Raw genomic sequence first — 14,880 nt, 5'->3', positions numbered from 1 at the left:
TGACTTCTACATAGTGTACACATTTGCCTGGTTTATATACACCATTACAGTTTTATAGAATATCATGTTTACATCATTGACACATTTGTCAATTGCTAACTGGACCTCCTGAGCCCTTGCTGAAGTATACAGCTAAACAGAGGATCCAGGTGAACTAGAAGTAGAGACCAACTGCCCTACTGCACCGAAGTGTGGCACCATTAACAGCTCCGGGATGCAGTGAATAAGTGGCAATGCTAGAAGACTGTACCGGCCCTTGTAGAACCCTGCTGGAAGACGGCCATTTTCAGTCCCCAGCACTAAACTGTGGCCCGCTTTCCACACATCTTGCACGTACTATTGACTTTTATTAACAAGAGCTAAAAAAATGGGGCTTTCAAAAAATGGTTTCCTAAATGTTGGAACATCTCTGGATGTTATCTTATTTGCATCACAGCCCTGTGAAGCAAGATTTCTGAGAGAAAATGTGTACTGTACATTGGCACTATATCAAGTAAGAATATTCATACATATAGCACTGTGTGTATATGCATACATATGTAGAGGCACACACACGAACACACACACACACAAATGTACACACGTAAAATCCTGATTGCAGTTGAGGTAAATATCCTATGTTTATTTTCCTCAAATGAGGTCACAGAGATTAAATATCCCAAGGCCTGAGGCCGAGAGCTATTTGCTCATTGTAGCCTTCCATGGACTATGCACTAGAATGTCAGAGTCAATAATTTACTTATTAGAAAATCCCTTTAGATATTAATCAAGAAATCAAATCCAATGTTGTGCTTATGAGAGGTTTATATGTAATATGTATTTAAACAGCAGAATGCATTGAGATGCAGCGGTTCCCAATGTCAGGATCTCCCTCAGTGGCAATGCTTCTAATATTACGGTCTTCTTTGTATCAATGGGTATTGAGAGTACAACCCTGGGGCACAGTGAGAAACCATATCTTGGCATGTGCCCATGGATAAACCAATCACGGACAGAAGAAATTCCAGGGGTATTTTATAAACAAACATGTATTGGTCCTCTTATGTCACTGGCTAGCTGATTAGTTGAAGAAGTATGGGGTGTGCGTTTACAAAGAAGTCAGTGTCCGGCCCGGACTTGTATGAAGTGGTTGACACTGGGGTTTGTCTGCTTGCAAGAGCACTGAATCATGGGTAAACTGATGTGCTCTTTTCATTAAGTAAGGAAGCAGGAAGTAGAACCCAGGTCTCCTACTATGTGAGCTGGAAACTTAACGATCTCTCCTCCCTAACATAAGCTCCAGTTCAAAAACGAAGTGGTCTATTTGACCAGTCCTAACCAGTACAGCCTGCCCCTGTAACAGAGGTTTATTGACATATATTTTATGGGGGGTAAAATCCTTTTGAACTATGTCCGGGAGCTTTATCACTTTGTTGTCAGGTGTAAATATTCAATTCTGAGGTAAAGTGCCCAGCTCCAGTTTCACATGCCAACGATCAAAACCATTTTTCAGAAAAATGATGCGTCAACTATATCGAAATTTCAACTTTCACTGACCAGCGTTAGGACTCTTGCACCTCTTTGTGTCAAGAGAAAACGGTTGAAATAATCCAATTGTGTTGGCACATATCGCTGGGAAAGATTTCTACTAGATAGTAAGCCATTGCAGCGAGTTCCTGCATCGTGTGTGGTATCCACATGCAGCCTGAGGTGCTCGACAATTTGAGCACCACTGAGTTGGCTAATAGCAAAACCTGTTACTCATAGTACTAAGAAACCCTGGAACCTTAGCAAGCAGCACGTGCCATATTGTCACGAGTGTGCAGACAGACCATGTTTGCCTTTTATAAATGGATGAACTGTATGTGAGACCAACAATATGCTTTTTGGGACATATAAATACAACAGCACTGACCAAGTGAATTCCAGGACTTAATAATGGGGAAGACCATTGGAGGCAGCAGATCTCTGAAGAAGCGTCCATATATTCCCAGGATGTAGTGAAACCAAATGGGTTGATATCACAGCAACCTGGCTCAGAAAGTCCAGCGACCGTCAACACCAAACACAGTCCATATCTTTTTTTGCAGGTAACCTTCCGTTTCCTTTACGCCTAGAGGGAACACTGCTTGAAAAAGAAAATCCTCGACAGGTTGACATACAGAAAACCAATACCACTGAACAGAGTTCACTGTTAAACTAACTAACTGCAAGGAACCCAGAACCCATCTGCCACATGAAGAGAATAGCACTTAATACACTTGTAATCATCCGGTTAACTGCACCGCACCATAAATATACTTCTGCTCTCTTGTACAGGACCTTGCCGAACCTCTGTCCTTCAGTAAGCTGGCAGCTGGTAGCCCTTGGGGCTTGTTTCCAGTGTTTCGGTGAAGGGTGGGCTCTGGTACGTTTCAGTGGTCTCCACACCGCTGCCAGTCGGATATCCGGGGTATCCTGCGTTGACGCCAGTGTCAAACTGATCCGTAGCAAAAAGACTCATATCCGTGCCCAAGCGGTATCTCTGAAACGCCTTGATTGCCAGGGCCACCTGGGGTAAGAGGAATGGGAGAAAATCCAGTTAGCACGGCAGTATCCAGCAATTCAACAAAGTGGCATGCAGCAGACTCACCACCACATCTATCCATGCATTGAAGTCGATAACAAGGCAGACATTGCAGCAGGTAGACTGGATAAGATGGCTCAATGTATGTGCGAAATATAATAGAACAAAGGACTGATAACCCCTCTCTTCATCTGTGTCTTGTTAAGATAAACGAACCACTTTGACCTTACCATAAATTAAGGTACCTCACAATATCTCCAAACACATTTATTTAAGCAAAAATATTAGTTTATTCTTTACAAACTCAAATAAAACCAATTCAGAGTATTACAATAAAAACATTTTTAATAATAGAAATGTGTTGATCAAGGTGGGGTTAATATGTGACTTGAGTCCTTATGTAACAGGTATAATTTCTCTTAGCGGTGATCATATAGGACAATGATTAACCAACAAGATGCCGTTATCTTATTATAAACTGTTATGTTACATTTGTATTTAGAAATCAAAAAACATCATATGTAAGTCACAAACTCTTAATTGGTAGCTGGAAAGCCTTCAGTATGGTTTCCAAAATAGTAATTACTCATATCCTTCCCATTCTAGGATTGATCCCCCGATAACAAAAAATAGGGAAGTACCCAACTTTTTATTTCTCAATGTATGTGCAAACATCACAAATGTTTAACTATAGAGGCAGAATATGTGATGTGAATTAGACACAGTCCTTGGAATTGTGCATCAACTCTACTCTGGGCACGTTTGGCATACTGAACATTTTGCCATAAATAACTTGAACACTCTGTGGCACGTTCACATGATTTACGGTCAGGAAATAGGAGGCGTTCATTTGTGCAAGCCTTGCTGCAGTGTCTAATTATACTATAGCAAAGAAAGGCACATATACCAATGCATATATAAGAGGGTTGGAGATGGAACAGTGAAAGTTAGCGACGGCTGTGTCACGGTGGGAGTAAGCCGCAGGAGTAGGAGAGTAGGTAGAGGCAAAGGCAGCCAGTGACACTCTTTTGATGCGTCGGGTGACCTTGAAGGCTGGTGGTGGTGTAGGGTGTGCCATGGTTAAAGGAGAAGAGAGCTTTAAGTGAGTAGAGAGAAGAGAATGATGGTTACGTCAGCCCATTCCGACAGGAAGGGGGTGGACTGGCCTTGCGGCCGATAGAAGGTTGCCAGAGTAAGAGAGGTGACAGGGAGAGAGAGAGCCTACAGACCAGGCATTCAAAAGAGGAGTAGACCTGAGTGGGAATAATGGAAACAGGGATCCACTCAGGAAAGAACAAGACTACTCCACCTCCTGGCCTGTTGGGCCTGGGCACTGAGAGGATCTTGTAGCCCTCGGGGAGAAGTGTGTCAAAACTTATGACAGAACTGTCCTCAAACCATGTCTCAGTAAGAGCAAGACCATCAATGTCCAGGTGTTCAAGGAGGTGGCAGATGTCAGAGGAGTGCTTAACAGCAGAGCAAGAGTTTAGTGTGGCAACATGTAGCAGGTTGCCATTTTTGAAAAACTTATGGGGGGTGCAGATGACAGAGGTCCCCCCTGTAAGTGGTAGGTGTGCCTGAGAGAAAGAGGTAGGAGGAGGCAAGCATGACAAGGGTGTCAGTGAAGATGATGCAGGCAAGGGAGGCAGGATAGTGGAAGATGGCAAGGGAGCCAGTGCGGGAGGGGCTGCAGGAGGCAAGGAGCTCCAGATGCGGTAGCAGTGGGTGGCCTGGGTAGCAAGGTGGAAGAGGCAGACAAGGTTGTCAGTGTAGTGAGAGTAGGCAAGGAAGCCTGTATAGTTGAAAGCGACAAGGGGGAGTTGTGAGGGAGGTGGTGCGGTTGATAGGCGATAAGGAAGCCAAGGTGGGCATAGTTGGCAAGTGAGTCAGGGCGGCCATAGACTTAGGTGGCAAGGGAGCCACTGAGAAAGAAATTGGGAAGTTGATAAGGCAAGGAAGGAGCCTATCAAAAGGTGAGAGGTTGGGTTGAGCCCCTTGTACCAGGATGGTACCATTTCGATAGACATTTATGATGGCCCTGGAGGTGGAAAAGTAGGCAAGAAGGGCCTCCCAGTGGGTGCCACCATTTATGTGTGAAGAAGAGTACAAAGAGTACGGAGAGAGCAGGGCGTCTGTATGGAGAGTCCATAGGTCGGGAGAAGGAAATACAGGATCTCAGTGAGAGTCTCTCTGGCAGAAGCACTGGCGTAGGTGTCAACGATAGGAAGGCCTGGGTTGGAGGCCAGTATGTCCTTCTTGAGTTTATTCCTGCTGGTCTTAGTGAGAGGTGAAGGATAGGAGATGGAGAAGTGGTTAGAGTAGATGGGGAGATAGAAAGTGCCATAGTGAGGGGCACAGAGTGTGGTACACTTAACCAGGCTGAGCAGCTGAGGTGCATGGAGTTAAACAAGGAGGGAACAAGCGCACAGGGAGACACAAACAGGATAGGGAAGAAAGAATGGGATATGAGAGGGTGAGGGAACAGATAACAAACCAGACAGAGGGCAGGGGGGGCATAAGCAGTCAGCACATTCACATCAAAAGCAGGATGTGAGCACAGCTAAAATCAATTTTAAAACAGGCATAACAAAACATGTAGGATGTGCATACAGCTAAATTCGATTTTAGAACAGCAGCAACAATAGTGCAGGGGTGTCAACATGGCTACATTCGATTTTAAAACAGCAGCAACACTAATGCAGTGTAGGAGGATGTGAGCAGAAGTGAAGAGAAGGAGATAGAGAAGGAGAGGAAGTGTGAAGAGAAGGAGTTGGAGACAAGTGGAAAAAGGAGCTGGAGGAGAAGAAGAATAAAGAGGTGTTGCCGGAGCAAAGAGATCGAAATGAAGATTGGAGGAAGAGAAGAGCAAACAGGTGGGGTACAGGAGCCAAGGAGGCATGGCAAGAGAAACTGAAAGAAGCAAGCAGAAGTGTAGGAGCAGAGTTAAAGGAGGAGAGGAAGGACATGTGATAGGAGAGGCACCCTTAAGAACATCATGAGGAGATGAGGCGCTGAGAAAGTGGGGAGGAGGAAGGAAATGTGGATTGGACATCGCACATATAGAGGTGTTGGAGAAATGAAGGAGGTTAAAGAAAGAGTTGACTGAGCATCAAGTAGAAGATAAGAGACAAAAAGGGAGCACTGGAGCGGGGTGGCGAGGAGGTGATAGACACCGCAGAAAGAGCAAAGAAGGACGTGGCAAGAGGAGGAGCGCTCCAGGAAAAATAAGCCATGGAGGAGAGAAGCACAGAAGGAAACCCACAGAGGGGCAGGCAGGAGAAACACTAAGTACAGAAAGAAAGGGAGAGGAAACAGCCAGGGAGGTTTAGGAATGAGAGCATGGCATAACATGGGGAAGTGGTGATAGATCATGAAGAGAAGAAAAGGGGAGGAGGAGGTGAAGGACAGAAGTTGCAAGGAACACGGCAAGTGCCAGGCCAAGTGACTATGAATGTTACTCAAGTGGTTAGGAGAAAAGGCTGAAAATCTCCAGCCCATTGGGCAATAGGCTATGACCAACATTTCCAGGAGAAGCATCCTTCAAGAAAGACAAAAACACTCAGTACCCTGGAACTGTAAATGACTCTGTTCATAGAAGGACAGAAACAGACCTACAGACATAGGACTAAAGTTCTTGGAGGAGGCTTCACCTTGCATTGTTCTTTTGTGTTTACAGTTTATTTACTAATTTATTCTTGGTTATTGTTAAACTGACAACTGTTTTTAACTTTTATAATGGCTCAAATTGTTTGTTGACCCAGGTGTCTGTTGATCCCCCCCTCGCCTTTTGGCAGTTCCCAAGCACACAAAAGCCAAACCTGAACATTGTAAGAGAAATACCATGCTGAAAGGGAAATCCTATGTCTAACGCCCTTAAGTGAACAACACATACCACTGAATAAATTGTGTCAGTCTATACTTAAACAAAGCAAAAAAGAGACACATGTACATTTGAGAGATGGAAGAGACACTGATTAAAAAAGTAAAAGAATGGTCACCTACGGCTCCAAGATAACACAGCACTTCCCTCAAGTGTGCTGCCTCATTTTTATTTTTCAGTTGACCCGTAAAGAGTTTTACCTCTAAAAAACTTAATTTATAGTTGCATCAGTACCGGAGGTCCACTATTTCTGAGTGTGGCTATTTTACTTTGTGCATAATAATAGTATTCACGACTGACCACAAAAGGGCCTGCATGTTTAGATTGAAAAAGATCGAATGGGATAATACCCAGCGTCTCCCTGCAAAGCTGTATCCAGCAGATTGGCAGATTGAGGATGATGAGAGAGAGAGAGAGAGAGAGAGAGAGAGAGAGAGAGACAGAGAGACAGAGAGAGAATGAGAATTATACACCAAAGGATGATGCTTTAGAAGGACAAGGTACCAGGGATGGCAATTGCTAGCCATACCAGCAAGAAGGGTGCAACTTCGAATGCAGAATTTACCTTCAACCAATCAAGGAATATCTGGCTATATATGTCACGAATGTCGGTTATATTTTCTTCTTCTGATGAAATGGCGAGTTCTCCCCCTTCCCCCAACTCCTCACCTTCCTCTTTCTGCTTGATCTTTCCGTCCTTATGTCGTGGAGGCTTCTCTTTTTTCTTGTGAAGATAAGGACGCCCTCGATAGGATGCCACCGTGCCACTAAGATAGGGGCAACGGGGGTTATCCTACCGAGAACGCCTCACAGGGGGAAAAAAGCCGGAAGGCACAAAAAACCCCTAGACGTAGTATTTCGGGTGGATGATCACAGGAGGTGAGTTCGCTGATGGGAGAGCAATCCGAAAAGCAGGCACAGAATCTGGTAAGCAGAGATACCAATAACGGTACAAGGGATTGAACTAAAGGCAGTCCGGTAAACAGGCAGAGGTCTGGCAGGAGGTAGATCCAAATAGGCACAAGGGAAAATTCACAGGCAGTCCGATAGGCAGGCACAGGTCTGGCAGGAGGAATATCCAATTGAGAGAAAAAAGGATAATAAAGAAGGAAGAGGCTGAGAAGAAAAGGGAAAAAGAGAAAGGGGTAAAGGAAGGGGTATGAAGAGGCAAAAAGAAAGGGAAAAAAGGAGAATAGAAGGTTAGACAAGGACGAGGCAATGCACAAGGCAGAGAACAAGGGTGGAACACAGCTGTGTGGAAACAGCGAAACGAAAGGCAGAAGGGCAGGAATATCACCAGGTACGGGAGCGGCAGCAACACAGGAGGGAACCCGGAAACGTTGCAACGCGTATGCGACCCGGAAGTGAAGTGATTTATACTTCCGGGTCACAATCGCGTACAACGACTAGAGCGGTAGGCGGAAGAGGAGGAGTGGAATGCTACGGCGGACAGAACCGCCAGCGATTCCACTTCCGCCATCCCCGTGCGGCATGACAATATATCTGTGAGTCTAGAAAATGCCCTTCCATAGCATAGATGGTATATTATGTTGGCCTAAAACCAACCGCATCATATATCTAGCATCGTCAGTATAGAATCATCAGCATAACCATAGAGCGTCCATTTTGTATGGAATAGAATTCACCATTTTGGTTATTTTTGCTTTTCTTTCTTTTCTGTTCAAACTGCTTTGCTGTAAGTGAATTCTATTTTGTTTTGCTCATGCACAGAGCAAGGCCACAAGCTGCATGTTGAAAAACTAGCCCAGACAGCAATGCCCCGGTTCCCTCCCTCACAAGTCCTTGGAAGTAAGCAGAAAGAAATGTAATCACTACGCAGGTGCCAGCTAGTCTCGCTGGAGCGGCAGAAACTGTAGAAATGAACAGTTAATGGCTTAAATTATGCTCTCTTCTGCGACCCCCTTTCACTGAGCCCCTGTAGATCAAGTTGACCTCTAGCTCACGAATAGAAACTTGAAGATAGTGAGGCCTGGAATGTGTCTCTCCCCTGAAGGCAGCTTGCTTGTAAGAACAAGAGCATTATGTTCCATAAAACAAAGAATGGTGTCTGCATCTTTGCAAATTGCAACTGTTGCTGAATAAATGTCTTAAGGGTGTCATATTCGTCATAATTGTCAATCATCGAACCATTGCAAAGAAAGATATATTATGGGCGGTTCTGAATGTGTCACTACTGATAATAAGATGGTCATTTTGTATATATGTAACTGATGTAAAATGCTCGCTCTCTTGCGTTCCACGAGGTCTGGGTGACACACGTTGCGGGACGTGAGACCCAGTCGGCCGACTGAGACTATTTGCTTTGCAATAAACTCTAGATTTTGGGAATTGAACCTCGTGTCTGGCGTATCAGTTCGTGTGTGTTGATTGTGCCTTCTTTCCATACGCAAGGGTCCCCTAGGGGCCCATCATGAGATGGCACCCGAATAGGGACCCTCCCCCACTTGCTCCATCGTGTACGTTGTTATTGAAAGAAGGCGAGAGGAAAAAACGAAGCGAGGACGAGACGGTCGAGCTGGGATCGAGAGGTGTTCGGGGCGCCCTTGTGAAAGTGATGAGAGACTCCTTTGCAGATCTGTACACAACTGATCCCTGATCGACGTGTCCGGCCAAAGAGCAAGAAGGCGAGGGTCCCGAAATGAGGCAGAGTGAGCCAAAATACGCAGACACGACGATCCTTGGTTGCGTCAGTATATGGACGAATTGCGTCTTGAAAGACGACTTGGTTGATGAGGTGAGTCGTGCACCGATTCAGATAGCCCTGATATTGGTTGAGTGTTGCTCTTGCAAGATCAAACGTCCAGGGTAAGGTACAAAAAAGTTTAAAACATGCCAGGGAATTTGTCTTCCTGTTTAGTGGGATTTTTCCACTGCGGTAGACAATCTTTGGAAACTGGCCAGGCTGCGCCACCCGTAGGGTCGCCAGCGTGTGAGATGTATGTGAAATATGGAATAGGGGCAATAATGTTTTGTGAAATTTGGCATAGGCAAACCAGAGATGAAGAAGATTAGCAATGGCCTAAAAATGGGAGTTATGAGATGGCGCGTATAGATTATTTGGAATCAGTATTGCTGCGAAAAAAAGCGCGCCCAGCGACGTTTGACGTCATTAGAGACTGGAGGAAGGAAGCTATGATCATCCGCTTGAGAAGCAGGGAGAAACATGCGCGCAGGCATAAATCTAGAGAAGAAAGAGCGCAAGAACAGGACGAAAAAGAATGGGATGAGCAAATAAGACAGACGGATAGATGTGTCAAGATAGGTATAGACAGAATATATCCCCAACAAGAATTGCATTCATCAGACGAATTAATCAATAAAATATTAAATGAAAAGAGACAAGAACGTCCCAAAAGTAAGACTGATATCATTGCCTTAGCGCCCGTTGCCCAGCCCATCCCCGTTATCCAGCCTTCATTACAGCCGCAGCCACCACTCCCCCTTCCAGTCGTTCCATCTGCCCCAGCCCCTCCCCTCCATGCAATCTCAATCCCCCCCTCCACCTACCAAACCTGAATCCACTGCAACCAGAGAAGAGAGTACGGGAAGAGCGGAGACGGCACAAAGTGAGTGTGCTAGAATAACCCATAGTGCGGTCAGCAGGGAAAGCAGGAAGCAGTTGAAAAAACGTATATAGACGGAGGCGATGAGACATCAACGCTGGATTCGATTTGTATGATTATAGGAAGCTTAGTGAAAAACAGGTATTGTTGGAATGCATGGGAGAATATTTTATGGAGAGATGGAAGCAATTAATTGGAATGGTGCTGCCGTAGAAGTTGCGGGACTTGAATGCTTTTGCACGTATGAGAGAAAGAGATTCAGAAATGAAGGAACATGTGGATGGCTTTTTGAGTTTAAAAATGAACTTGATGAATTGTATGCTGAAATGTTTTCTATGCCTGGGTTTAGGAACAAGGACATAAGGAGAGGGAGGCAAGAGGTGGTACCATATGTAAAACAGCAATTTTTTCCGCCGTCAAAACAGGCTAGTGAGGAAATGAAAATATGCACACGAGAGGCGCTTAGATGGATCACAGATGCTAGCATTCCTACAATGGAAATGAAATATTTGATCAGTATACATTAGCAATGCAAAGAAAGACACTGCAGGTGATGGATGAAAATTTACAGGATAAATATATAGATAATAAGCAAATTTGTCCATCCGAATTAATGGCAGTGTATAAGAGAGCATTTACACGAGATACAGGAGAAACTGCCTTATCCCTTGATTTGGCAATAATGCTGCATATGAGGGAGGGAGGAGGAAAAGCGAGTGCGATATTTCCCATGAGGGAAGTTCCACCTACTTTTGTACCGAAAGTAGAAATTCCTGCAACAGGTAATCAACCAGCACAGGTAACAGAAGTGCATTAGACAGCACAATATGTACATGTCCCTTTTTCCAGAGAAGAGGTGAATAATATAAAACAAACAATCCCTGATTTGAGAAAAAATCTAACGGGATTCTATAAAGAAATAGAGTCCATTTTTCATCCATTTTTACTATGAACGATATTGACCTAATATTCGCAGTAATTTTACCAGCAGATATATGGAAACAGATAAGAAAAGTAGATGATCAGGATAGTTTCGCTGACACGTGGGAGGCTTTAGCGAAAGAGGATGCGGACAGGAAAGCAGGCGAGAAACCATTGTCAAATATGGCAGCATTACCAGCACGGATAATACAGAAATTGAAAGTTATAGTTCCAGAAAAGAGAATTGTATGGAAAAAACTAACTGCATGTGTATAAGGCAAAGATGAGTTGGCTACAGACTATTTCAATAAATTCTAGGAAGTATTTACAGATTTTAGTGGGCAAGATTTAAGTACTGAGGCGGGAAAAATACTATTTGTAGATAAATATGTGAGGGGATTCATACCTCCAATCCAAAATTTGATAATGACATCTGAAAGTGCATGGCAAGCAAAATGACTGAGTGAGGTATTACACATGGTGCAGTATTATGAAATCAGAGTGAAATCAGAGTAAGAAAAAGAGGCAAGAGATAGAGTGAATCTAAAAACAAGGGTGTTACTACAGCAGGTAGCGGGTCATAATAGAGGAAGAGGAAATGCACAAGGGGGAGGAAGTAATTCAAACATGCATGGAGGTCCTCTGGGAATAAATCAGTGTGCATATTGTAGAGGAGAGAGTCATTGGCGAGCACAATGTCGCACTTGCAGAATAGAAATGGGTATGGTCCAAGAAGACAGAACAGAGGACGCCAGGGAACATATGGACAGGATAGGAATAATAGTACGCAGAAAAACCAAAATAATCAAGGGAATAGCCACCAGAATCAGAACGAAAACCGGAATCAGAATCAGCACAACGAAGGTGGGGATGGGAATATTTTTTATACTCAACCAAATACATACTATTCTGGTGACTACACATCAGATGACGTATTGCTTCCGCGTTAGGACAGCCCAAGACAGGGGTCGGAACCAGTGTCTATTCCCGTTGACCAGAAAGGACCCTATGTAGAAATGAAAGTTGGGAATAGGGAGCACAGTTTTCTTGTAGACACAGGAGCACAGAAGTGCTCAATAGACCACCACTTGGTTCCAGAAATACCACTGTCAGGGCAAAAGAATGTTTCAGTAGGGTTCGCAGGCACCCCAGTAATTAATCCCGTGTCCCAATCAGTACCAGTAACACTAGGGCCATTCACTGAATATTGTCTGTTTTTATTGACACAGAATTGTGGAGAAACTCTGTGAGGTTTAAACTTATTGAAGAAACTAAGTGCGAGTGTCCGAGATCCTGTCCAAACCTCTGCCGGGAGAGTTGAGTGAAGTACCGACTTGTATATGGGCAATGAATGACAATGATGTGGTGTGTTTGAAGATAGAGGCAGTGAAAATTGTTTTGAAAGAAGGAGTAACATTGCCACGTATTCCGCAGTATAAGATTTCGGTGAGAAAGCATTGAAAAGTATTGTCTCAGATTTGGTAAAAAGAAATGTGATTGAAGAGATTACAGTTAGCACTTGTAATAGCCCCATTCTCCCGGTGTATAAGAAAGGAGGTAATGAAATACCATTCCGTTTCATAATTGATTTACGCGCATTGAATAAAGTGGTTGATCCTCAGTTCCCATTGGTCCCAGACGTCACTACAATTTTGACAATGATACCTGCTTCGGCTACATACTTTAGTGTAGTTGACTTTAAAAATGCATTTTTTAGCATTCCAGTACACCAGGATAGCAGATACGTATTTGCTTTCACGTTAGGAGGGCGGTCGTTTACATTCACACAAATTCCACAAGGCTTCACTGAGAGCACAATTATTTACAGCAGAGCATTAAAAGAACAGTTAGACATGCTAGAACTGCCGGCGGGTTGTGTATTATTGCAATACATAGATGACCTATTAATTGCTGCTGATACAGAGGAGATTTGTAAAAAGAGTACTGTTTTGTTGTTGTCACATTTAGCAGAACATGGCCATAAAGCTAGTTTGAAAAAATTCCAATATTGTCGACAGGAGAAGGCTTATTTGGGCTACCTACTTTCGAAAGAGGGGAGAAGACTGACACCAGAAAGGATAGAGAGTATCTCTGGTATGCCTATTCCAAAAACGCAGAAAGGAGTTAGAGCCATAATAGGCATGGCTTCCTATTGCCGCCAATCGATAGCAAATTTTGGAATGATTGTGAAGCCGATGGTGGCATTGACAAAAAAGGATGTTGTGTTGCCTTTGCCATGGGGTGAAGAATGCCAGAATGCATTTGATCTGCTCAAAACTGCGTGGTGCTCTGCCCCAGTTCTGGGCACACCAAATTATGAAAAAGTTTTTAGACTATTTGTGCATGAGAATGAAGGCTGCGCGCTGGCTGTTTTAACACAGGAACAAGGAGGAAGAAATAGACCATGCGGTTATTTTTCTTCCGCGCTGCCCCTGTAGCATGCGCTTTGCCGCATTGTTTGCGAGCTGTTGCAGTGGCTGCTGCGTCAGTGAAACAAACTGAAGGAATGGTGCTGGGGCACACCTTAATTTTGATGGTGCCACATGCAATAGACGTTCTCTTAAACAGAACGCAGACGCAACACCTCACATCTGCTAGATTGACTAGATATGAAATTGTCCTGCTCGCACCAAACATTCAAATTTTGAGGTGTTGCGCTTTGAATCCTGCAGAATTAATGCCACTGCCCAAGGGAGAAATAGGTGAGAATGAATCACCGCCCCATGATTGTTTAATGGTTACTGAAGAGGAAACGAAAGGAAGAGTTGATTTAACAGACACCCCACAGAAAGAGCCAGATGGAGAACTGTTTTGTGACGACTCCTGTTTTAAATTACCTGATGGCACATCAACTGCTGCCTATGCCATTACGACACAAAAAAGTATTGTAGAAAGCAAAAGAATCCCCTACAACTCTGCACAAGCCGCAGAGATAATAGTGTTAACCAGGGCATGTGAAATTTCTGAAAACCTGAATGTAAACATATATACTGACAGTCAGTATGCCTTTGGGGTGGTACATGATTTTGGTCGACTCTGGGCTGAGAGAGGTTTCCTAGCATCACATGGAACTAGGATCTAACATGGCCCTTTGATAGTGCGATTGCTGTCTGCACTTACGTGTCCGAAGCGACTGGCGATAATGAAATGCGAAGCGCATAAAAAAGTAACATGTAAAGTGGGAAAAGGAAACGCATTTGCAGACAAAATTGCAAAACAAACTGCCACTGACTTAAGCACCAAAATGCTGACAGTACAGTCAGAGGAAGTACCCTGCATGATAGAAAATGGGATTTCTACAGTCAAAGAGATGCAGGCTGATGCAACTGCTGATGAAATAAAAAGGTGGGCTGAGGGCTCTGCAGAATTAGACTTGGAAGGTTGCTGGGTGGACAAAAAGAGTAGAAATTGGATGTTGCCCAACTCCTATGTAACTGCAATGGTCACCATGGCCCACAGTCCCACGCACATTTGTGCAAAGAAAATGATTCAACATTTGGCTACAGTATGGCAGAACATGCACATAAGAAAAAATGTGGAAAGGCTAGTACAAAACTGTATAACGTGTTTGCAACACAATGTTGGAAAAGGAACAGCTACTCCAACAGGTAGATTTGGCTCCCCCTACAAGCCATTTGAGGTGATCCATTTTGATTTTATAGAAATGGAAAGGTGTCAGAACCTAAAATACATTCTGGTGGTAGTGTGTGCGTTCAGTAAATGGGTGGAATCATATCCACTAAAGGATTGTACAGCTATGAGCACTGGTAAAGCGATGTTAAAAGAGTATTTTTCCTGATTCGGCCTGCCCCGGGTCATATGGTCAGACAACGGCCCGCATTTTGTTGCCGCCGTGATATTACAGATTTGCGCAGGTCTTCAGATTGATATGATTCCATTGCGCCAGACATCCGATGAGTGCAGGTCTCGTTGAATGCCAGAACGGCATA

At 44.0% G+C, this 14,880-nt stretch overlaps 1 protein-coding gene across 1 annotated transcript in view; it reads right to left on the bottom strand.

The window, feature by feature from the left end:
• Positions 1 to 599: 599 nt before the first annotated feature.
• The window catches only part of SYNGR3 (synaptogyrin 3), a 347,384-nt gene continuing 333,103 nt past the window's right edge, over positions 600 to 14,880 (bottom strand). The window contains exon 4 of the mRNA XM_069647318.1: positions 600 to 2,530. Within this exon, the coding sequence (XP_069503419.1) occupies positions 2,321 to 2,530 (210 nt within the window). The 3' untranslated portion in view covers positions 600 to 2,320. The remainder of the gene's footprint in view (positions 2,531 to 14,880) is intronic.

Source organism: Ambystoma mexicanum, chromosome 2q (genome assembly GCF_040938575.1).
Source record: "Ambystoma mexicanum isolate Mex_15411 chromosome 2q, UKY_AmexF1_1, whole genome shotgun sequence".
Classification (NCBI taxonomy): Eukaryota; Metazoa; Chordata; class Amphibia; order Caudata; family Ambystomatidae; genus Ambystoma; species Ambystoma mexicanum.
The sequence above is the reverse complement of the archived record's forward strand: the minus strand, read 5'-3'. Positions and strand labels throughout refer to the sequence as shown.